The sequence below is a fragment of the Seriola lalandi genome, unplaced genomic scaffold, assembly GCF_002814215.2.
Source record: "Seriola lalandi dorsalis isolate HSWRI2012SDOR001 ecotype SW California unplaced genomic scaffold, Sedor1 jcf7180002052023, whole genome shotgun sequence".
Classification (NCBI taxonomy): Eukaryota; Metazoa; Chordata; class Actinopteri; order Carangiformes; family Carangidae; genus Seriola; species Seriola lalandi.
Window position 1 is genome coordinate 21,267 of NW_019522576.1, and position 10,215 is coordinate 31,481.

Here is a 10,215-nt window from a genome sequence, read left to right on the forward strand (position 1 = left end):
GCAGAGGGGGGTTAGATAACAAAGGTTACAAGGAGGGGTGGAGGAAGAGAGGGGGGGGTCTATGATAACATGCAGGGGTTGAAGCCGAGGGGGTCTTTAGAGAAGAAGGGGTCGATGGTCGACTGTGGATGTTGCTATAGTGACGACGTCATGGTGACAAGATAACAGTTAGCACGGTATTTAGGCGACTTGTTCGCTCCGTGCCACTCAGAGTTGTAAAGCAGGAAGTGGACCAACACAACAACAGGACGATGTTGTCTTCTAAGCCACACCCACACCACTGCGTTTTCAAATGAATGTGCAAACACAGGAAACAGGAAGTAGCAAAGACAACAAGGTCAGTAACACTGTCATTCATCATCACGTTGTATTCACCACTGGTAGTCCAGGCTGATGACAGCCAATCAGGAGAGACCGTGGGTGTGACCTCATCGTTTACAGAGGCCTCAGTTACTGTCCCGACTACAACAAAACCCGGGAGCTTTCAAAATAAAATACAACCCCAGACTTTTCAAAATAAAAGACAACCCCAGAGTTTTCAAAATAAAAGACAACCCCAGACTTTTCAAAATAAAATAAGTCCAGCAGAGTTTCTGAAACTCTCTGGAGTCGTGTTGACGTCAGGAGGAAACGGCGTGGACGGAGCCTAAAAAAGACGTTTCCACCTGATTATTTTACCTGCAAACTGAAGTATTTCAATACAGATATACTGATATTCAAAGACAGAATTCAGTATTGATCTGCAACGTGAAGGTATGATTTACGGTCATTTGTCTCCATCATCTTCAGATTGTCTCCGCTCCGACTGATCGATCACTTGATGGTGTCCTGGTCACACCTGGTTCAGTCTGTCCTTCACTGTCTCCACACTGATCCAGAGTTCGTGCTCTGAATGGGAGTCCTGCCTCGTCTCGACTTTGAAACGTGTTGTATGATGAATCACACACACACACACACACACACACACACACACACACACACACACACACACACACACACACACACACAGTGGTCCCTGCTGGATTCAACACTAACTCGGGATCAGATTCAGCTGGGCCACATCTGAACCAGGACCTGCTGATCCGGTTTGTGTGGCGTTATAAGACTTCATGTCCCAGGTGAGGAAGACGCTAGGAGAGGAAGAACTGATGAAGACTCTCTCAGGGTTTGAGTTACACCATGTTCAGACTCACATCATGAGTGAGGACTTTCTGTTGTTCAGACTGGACTTTAGTGTCACACCCACAGGAAACCAGCTCCTCACAGATCATTAAAGCTCCATATTTTCTTCTTCTTCTGTGTTTTATTTGAAGTGTTGATCCAAAATAATAGTTTCACATCTCCTCTCTCAGGCTTCTTCTGTAGCTCTAATAACAACAGGTCAGTGAGCCAATCAGAAGAGAGGAGGCTCTGAGCCTCTCTTCTGATTGGTGGGCGGGGCTTGGTGACTGCTTTGTTGTGACATCACAAAGTTCCAGAAGTCCTGACGGCTGGTTTTAAGGCTCAGTTTCTGAATACAGGCTGTGTGCATGTCTCCTATAAGGGGATATATTATTATCTCTTATATACATCCTCTGGATATATGAAGATATAAGTTCATAACATATGAAATATGCATAGTAAAATTTGTATATGTACATAAATCAAAAATATCTGTGATGAATTTTTATCCTGTATAATACGTTGCATCTATTAAAAACAACATACGTTTAAAACTATGTGATTATGTATGTTTTTTCTTATTCATTTCACATTAAATTTAAACATGTCTCTCCTATAATAATAATAATAAAAACAGTATAATATATAATATGAACATCTATGTAACATATGTATATAATATAAGCATATATACATAGATAGTTTCCAATCAATGTATGTACATATATTACATTTGTGTATGGGTCATTCACTGTGAACTGAACTGACAGAAGTCTGTAGCGTCTCTGTCAGTTCTCAGGACCTGAAGAACAGCGACGTACGGAGGCTTTACAGTAAAACCTCTCACAGCTGATGGGAGGGACGCTGATGTTCCTGAGGGGGAGGAAAAGGAGGAAGTGGTCACTCACAGTTGGTGAGGTCGGGCGGGGCGAAGCTGTCGTTCATGAAGACACTGTTGGGTTTGGCCACTTTCAAGTAGACCACGTCAGGAGTGTTTTTCAAGGCAGTGACGGCGTGTTCGTGGCTCACCTCCTCCAGGCAAGCACTGTTCACCTGGAGGGGGGGGGGGGGGGTAAAGACCAGAAGGTAAAATCTAACTGCTCAGACATGAAGCCTCTGATAAAGTGGAGTTACGTGGAGTTTCCAAAGTCAGTGAGTAATCGTGTTAAATAATCCTGATAATGATTTTTGCCATATTCAGCAGCCTTGCTAACTCGTACCCTCAGCACTGGTTACTGATGTGTTCCCTGAGGTCTGAATTCAATCCAAGAAAACTATTTATTGTCAAATTAAATAAAACCAGCAACAAGCGTCGACCTTATTAACTCATTAACATTTTTAAAGAGGCTTAGGATCATAAAAAACCTTTTCAGACCAAGAGTCTCGTTGAAACAACCTCAGTGAAACGATGACACTCTTAGAAACCAGCAGCCTGAGACATAAACAGAAGAGTGAGTCCTCACAGCCAGCAGTTTGTCTCCGATCTGCAGCCTCCCGTCTTTATGTGCCGCTCCGCCTTCGATGATCTTGGTGACGTAGATGCTGTTGTCGCCCGGGATGTGCTGGTTCCCCACTCCGCCTGCTATACTGAAGCCGAGACCTGCAACACACCGGGACCAGGACCCAGAGTGAGGGGGAGGATCAGGAAGAGACAGAAACACGCTGCTGCCACAATTTAACACAAATCAGGGCTCGAAGATGCACACAAACACATTTCAGGATGTTTCCGTGGAAACTGAGTCTTAGTTCTCGAGCCTGGGCTCTTGTCTGAATAATCATGAGGCCCTGAGGGATTTCACTGAAGACGTCCTCACCACGTCTCCATCAGGAGCTACAGCACCGACCTTCAGCTTCACGCCTCAGTTCAGCTTCTGTCTGACTGGATGTTTAAACTGAACGGCGCTCTGTACACGTTCGTTACCTTTGGGTCCTTTCACCAGTTTGATCTCCATCACTTTCTCAGAGACGGGTTTCCTCCTGCGGACGTAGAGTCGCACCAGAGAGCCCGCCTCCTTCAGAGCCTCCACGGCTCGGCTGTGGGTCACGTCTCGAACGTCCACCTCGTTAACTCTCAGGATGACGTCGTTCACCCTGAAACACACACACACACACACACACAAATAAATATAAATAAAATAAATAAAACAATTATTTAAATAGGCATTAAAAACAGGAATTGTAAAAAGAATTTATAAATGAACGATTAATCATCAATAAATACTTAAGATTTAAAAGTGGATTTACAAAAACAGAATAAAACTCTCATTAAATAAACAATTTATAAATACATGAATTAATTGATCAATAAATAATAAATACATTCCTGGATTCCCTCTTCCTTTTCCTAGCTGCTTTTCCTATTCCTGTTGGCTAATTGGTTAGCTTAGTCATTTAGCTTCTCCTGTTAGCCCCTCTGTGTCATTCTAAAACCAGGCTAAACAATCCCAATTGGCCATGGGATGTAACAAGCTCTCTGATTGGTTGAAAAGCTAACCAGTGGGTTAGTTAGCAGAAAAGCTAAATGACAAAGGCAAACTGATTAGCTAATTGAATAAAGCTAAAATGCCTTTTCAAATCAAATTAAATTCTATTATTTATTCATGAATTAATAAATGTATTTATACGTTTTTTTATCTAACAAGAGTTTTATAATGTTTTTGTAGATCTATGTCTAAATCTTAAATATTTACTGACGGATTAATCGTTCATTTATAAATTCTTTTTAAAATCCCTATTTTTAAAAATATGAAATTAAGGAAATGCTTTATTGCTTTTCCTGTCACATCACTGGTCCTCTATAAGATTTAGAGTTACTTTTTATTTATTTTACATTAATCTTACTTTTGTGTTACACAATACCAATAATTTAGTGTGAACAGTAATTTTAATACAGTAAAGTGGTGTGTGTGTTTTTCCAGGTTTGGACATGTGTGTAACGTGTTTATTGTTCCTGACAGAAACAAAGTGAAGTGATTGGGAGGAAGTGGTTCGTCTGTTGGTTTCACTCTTCCTGCTCTAAACATGTTGTTTCTCTCTGACTCTATTTGTTTGAAACTGACCTGAACCTTCAGACACCTGAGACACTTCTAAAGCAACCTGAGAGCCCACCGCCCATCATCATCATCATCATCATCACCTGGATCAGGTGAGTCAGACTCTGGCTGATGCATTATGAATGAAGCAGTGAAAGGCAGCGGGACACTGCAGGGGGTTCTGGGTAAAAAGACACCGGCTTCAACAGCAGACTTTTAAAAAACTCCTCACACACAGTCCTGTAATAACTGACTGGAAAACAAACTGTGAACACAACACTGACACATCAGCAACTTGTTTAGGCTAACGTTAGCTTGTTTAGGCTAACATTAGCTTGTTAGGTTAACGTTAGCTTGTTTTTTGTGTTAATGTTAGCTTGTTTAGGCTAACATTAGCTTGTTAGGTTAACGGTAGCTTGTTTTTTGTGTTAATGTTAGCTTGTTTAGGCTAACATGAGCTTGTTAGGTTAACGTTAGCTTGTTTTTTGTGTTAATGTTAGCTTGTTTAGGCTAACATTAGCTTGTTAAGGTTAACATTAGCTTTAAAAGAAGCTTGTTTAGGTTGATGTTAGCTTGTTTAGGTTAACGTTAGCTTGTTTTTAGTGTTAATGTTAGCTGGTTTAGGCCAACATTAGCTTGTTATGGTTAACATTAGCTTTAAAAGAAGCTTGTTTAGGTTGATGTTAGCTTGTTTCCTGTGTTATTGTTAGCTTGTTTAGGCTAACATTAGCTTGTTAAGGTTAACATTAGCTTTAAAATAAGCTTGTTTAGGTTAATGTTAGCTTGTTATGTTGACGTTAGCTGATTAGGTTAACATAGCGACAGCTCATTACGTTAGCTGGGTGCTCACAACATTAGCAGCTACAGTCGTTACTGTTCAGTCTGGTAAAACATAACACTGACTGACTGTCTCCATGTTACTCAGTGTAAACTACTGCTGTACACTGACTATATGGAGGTGTGTGTGTGTGTGTGTGTGTGTGTGTGTGTGTGTGTGTGTGTGGGGTATTTCAGTGTTATTGGTTCTGACTAACGAACATCCTGGTATTGTGACGTCTCCAGTCTAATCTGGGAGACTCCGCACTCTGCATCGTAGTTGAGGACCAGGTCTTTAAGATCAATGTGTCCTCTCGTCCTCTGTGTGTGTGAGTTGTCCCACCTGAGACGTCCGTCCTGGGCGGCGGCTCCTCCAGGTATGACTTTGGTGATGAAGATGCTGGGGTCTTCACCGATGTGGGGGTTGTCTGTGCCGCCGGCAATGCTGAAGCCCAGCCCCGAGTTTCCCTGGCAACCAAAGACAGAGGATCAGTCTGATGTTAGTGGTGGAATAATCTGTGATTGAAGTAAACAGGCTACAGCACATTCACATTTAAAGGACTCGTGTGGTTTTATTCTACATTATTATCATCAACAAATCCCAAGTTTCATTATTTAAAGTCTCAGTAATTTACTCAATCAGCTGATCAGCGTGGTTTTCAACAAACAAGCATTTGTTGGGACTATTTTCAGCAGCGGATTAATTCTACATTGAATACACTTTCTCAGGACTGGCTGACTTTATATGTTCCTGCAGTAAATACCAGTCTTGGTAGGACAGCCTTCAGATATCACGCCACATCTGTCTGGAATAATTACATATTATTATATTAATAATAATCAATTTTTAATTATTAATTAATTATATATATATATTTCTGAATCAACGACATAATTATCTCAGAATTCTAAGAAAGATTTTCTGAATTAACGAGATAATTCTGAGATAATTAAACTTTCCTCAGATCTCAGATATGACTTCCTGATTAAATAAAGTATAAATGCCGTATTACATATGTATTTAGAAAACAATGAAACTCGTGCTGGGTTACAGAGTCTCACCAGATTTTAATACGCAACTGGTGAGATAATCCCCCCCCCCCACACACACACACAATTAAACCACGTTCACTAACATATGAAGAACACACGAGCCTACAGACAGACAGACAGACAGAGACACAGACAGACAGAGACACAGACAGACAGAGACACAGACAGAGACACAGACAGACAGACAGAGACACAGACAGACAGAGACAGACAGACAGACAGACAGAGACACAGACAGACAGAGACAGACAGACAGACAGACAGACAGACACAGACAGACACAGACAGACAGAGACACAGACAGACAGACAGAGACACAGACAGACAGACACACAGACAGACAGACACAGACACACAGACAGACAGACACAGACAGACAGACAGACAGACAGAGACACCGACAAACAGACAGACAGACAGACAGACAGACAGACAGACAGACACAGACAGACAGACAGACAGACACAGACAGACAGACAGACAGAGAGACAGAGAGACAGAGAGACAGACAGACAGACACAGACAGACAGACAGACAGACACAGACAGACAGACAGAGACACAGACAGACAGACAAACACAGACAGACAGACAGACAGACAGAGACACAGACAGACAGACAGACAGAGACACAGACAGACAGACACAGACAGAGACACAGACAGAGAGACAGAGACACAGACAGACAGAGACACAGACAGACAGACAGACAGACAGACACAGACAGACAGACAGACAGACAGACAGACAGACAGACAGACAGTAGGACTCAGCTGGCTGAGCCTCTTCTTATTTACAGTACGCTGCACATGAAGGCGCTCAGCTGAATTAGGACGATGATAATAATAATAAAGATTTCACCACAGGCAGATTAAAGATTCAAACACAGCTGCATCACACTCTTCATCACGTCCTCAGCCTGATGCATCTGGACACTTTCTATATTTAAAATACAGTCTGTAGGTTTGGTAAAGACACCGGTTCGTCCTCAGAGTTTAAAAGAACATTAAAGTGTGTGGAGTGATGGACCGCAGCTCGTAAAGACGTGTCGGAGTCTCAGCTCCAGAAACCAAGAGGACGGCCGCTCGTCGTCGTCTTACCCTCTCCAGTGTGATCTCCTCGTACTCATAGTCGGCCTCCGTCCCGTTCACCTGCACGCGCACACACACACACGATTTATCAGTTACCTGTTAGGTCACGTTAATAAAAAACAGGTGATTCATCTTCTCAGCTGAAGAGGACACAGAGTTTGAACCTTCAGACTGTGTGTTGTTGTGAACCACAGACATATTTCCACAGGTTCACCTTGTTAAATAGAAACACCTGTCTCCTCGCCATCAGCTGATCTATGACAGTGCAAATAAAACCCAGCAGCAATGATGATGATGCAAACGTATAAAATAAACAAAATCAGAGAGATGAACTGGTTTCTACACTGGTTTTTAAACGTGGCAGAAAACCAGCGTCGTTCATCATTAACTCACAGTTTTTCAGCATAAAACAATAATTGCTAATGATATAATTGATTAAATGAACAGAACCTGGACTCAGAGCAGCAGCAGCAGGATGATTGGAATAAAGAATTAAAAAAGCTGAATTCTGTCACGATAATATTCATTGAGGTTTAGACATTGACCTTCAAAATAAAAGTCTGGTCTGAGCAGGTGAACAAGTTGAACTCACGTATGGAGGCGTGTCCAGGCTGTCGGTGTTGACCACCACAGGGGGAGGATTGGCCTGAGGAGAGAAGAGACATCACAGCGTCAGAGGAGACGTCTTCGCTCAGAAACACCCCCCCACAACAACAACAAACCCCCCCCACACACACCTCCCATTCAATCAGCATCCAAGCACAAAACCTGAGCAACCTCCCACTGAGCTCCACCCCTACAGAAACACCACACACTGAACCCAAGCAGCAAATGAAAGAGACTCACTCTCCTCATGATGCTACAGACCAACTGAGGACAGGACAGGAAGCCGTGGATTTGAGCAGAGATTAGCGAGGACAGAGCGAGCGAGCGCTACCAACATGGCGGCATGTCACTGTGATGCAGAAGCCTGAAATCAACCGACGTCAAAGTCCAGCAGGATGCAAAGACTCCTCTCCTTCTTCTTCTTCTTCTAGCCTCAAAATCAATCTCTCCCTAACTCACTCGCTCACTCACTCGCTCACTCGCTCACTCACTCGTTCTGCTCCTGTCTGCCTCTCTCGCTCACTTTCTGCCCGGGAGGAGCCAGATGGGCTCTTAAAAGTCAAATGGGGGGAGTGTGGCATTTCTCCCACTGTGTGCATCTCTAATCTGCTCACTTCATCAGAGCCACAGCTGGACGGCAGACATGGGAGTGAAAACGCTGCGTGGCGGCGGCGGTGACGGCGGCAGAAAGACGAGCAGCCACATGAAGGAGGAGACAGACGAACAGACAGATGCAGCACAGAGGAAAAGACAGGTGGAGGAAAATAAAAAGAGAAAACAAAAAAACCTGTGACGTCGGAGGGATGACGGTGGTCTCGGCTGGGATTGGCGAGATTGGGATCACAGGGATTATGGGAGAGGAAGGCGGGGCGGCTTCGGCCTGCTGAACAATAGCATGGTGAGGGGTCAAAGGTTAGACAAACACAGTGCAGCACAGATGAACAGTGAAGAGGAGGAGGAGGATGTTGACTGACGGGTGTCCATGTCATGTGTCTGTTTGTTTTGAACACACCGAGGTGCCAGGTGGGTGGAGTCTGACACACACAGGCCACAGAGGGTCAGAGAGGTCGGCCAATCACACGAAGACGTGCAGTGATTGACAGACTACCTGACACTTTCTGGACAATTCCTGATGCGACAAACTCCGCCCATCTGCTGCTCTAAGAAGATTAAAGCCACACTATCTGACCTGAGTGTGTGTGTGTGTGTGTGTGTGTGTGTGTGTGTGTTAAATCCTCCGTCCCTCGGCTCAGTCTCAGCAGGGGGTGAATGTCCTTTTGGTGATTATTGAAAAGCAGCAGATATTTCAATCTGGGAGAGGAGAGAGTATTAACCCCCGACAGCTCAGCGGTGACATCAGCGCACATGGTCAAAGGTCAAAGGTCAGTTGCACAACTGTCACAGCAATGTGCTACAGCAGCACTGATTTCAGGTCTGATTTCTGAGTTCATCCTGACGAGCAAAGGTCACGGGGTCAATGAAATGTGAAGGGTTCGTCCTCGGGGGAGAGGGACAGACGACCACGTCCGTCTCCTTCTCATTGAAATATCTCAGCGACGCCTCCATGAAACTTCTTCAAATTTGACACAAACATTCACTTGGACTCAAGGATGACCTGATTAGATTTTGGTGGCTAAAGGTCAAAGGTCAAGGTCAGTGTGACCTCACAAAACACTTTAGCCACAACTCACACCTTCACAGAAATGATGACAAAACAGTTCATATTTTGTGACTCTGGATAAACAGGGACGTGACCCGGAACTAGTCTGAGTGGCGGAGGGATACAAGAGGAGGTGATTTAGTTTATAAACACATCAACAGAAACAGAATATACAGATAAATATCTTTAACTGTAATTTCAGCTCAGATGCCTCATGTCAGTGATGATCGACTGATTATCATTAATGACATTAAAGGAACTTCAGTAAAAAAGAAGTTCCACACTGGTTTAGAAAATGTTGAAATGTTGTAAAGATCACACAAGGTTTTATTTTCTATCACTAATCTCCTGCTGACGCCCAACACCAACGCCGTCACACCTGCCACTGGTCCACATCAGTCCGATGTCACACTGTTTTACCCCCAGACTAACTCAGGTCTAAGACCAATGTTACCACGGTAACATGTTAATCAGTGACACCTGTGCTGACCAGCAGCACCCAAAAACAAACAGAAAAACATGTCTCATAATTTGTGGTTTGCTAAAGCTGTGAGAAAGACTTTTAGATATTTATTTTCCTAATCAGATTTTTATTTTTATTCTTTTACGCTTCACTGGATTTTCAAAGTAAAACGTCCTGTAACTGTTGAATTCTTCCTAAAGACAAACATGTTCTGCTGAGGGTAAATGGAGCTCAGTGGTTAGATGTGGTGTCTCCATCGGCTATTTTTGTTTAATTTTGAAAAAAGTCTGAATTTACCCAGAATTCATTGCACCACAGTCGGACTTAAGACAGT

The 10,215-nt window shown here is 43.3% G+C and overlaps 1 protein-coding gene across 3 annotated transcripts in view; it reads right to left on the reverse strand.

Moving 5' to 3' along the window:
* dlg1b (discs large MAGUK scaffold protein 1b) overlaps nt 1-10,215 on the reverse strand; it is a 100,195-nt gene that overhangs the window by 18,764 nt on the left and 71,216 nt on the right. For 2 of the 3 annotated variants that reach the window (XM_087172089.1, XM_087172087.1), the window contains exons 7-13: nt 8,546-8,641; nt 7,745-7,798; nt 7,162-7,212; nt 5,353-5,477; nt 3,083-3,252; nt 2,625-2,761; nt 2,070-2,214 (exon numbers count right to left, since the gene is read on the reverse strand). In XM_087172089.1, the coding sequence (XP_087028215.1) occupies nt 2,070-2,214; nt 2,625-2,761; nt 3,083-3,252; nt 5,353-5,477; nt 7,162-7,212; nt 7,745-7,798; nt 8,546-8,641 (778 nt within the window). The remainder of the gene's footprint in view (nt 1-2,069; nt 2,215-2,624; nt 2,762-3,082; nt 3,253-5,352; nt 5,478-7,161; nt 7,213-7,744; nt 7,799-8,545; nt 8,642-10,215) is intronic. The other variant, XM_087172088.1, reaches the window with a different exon arrangement.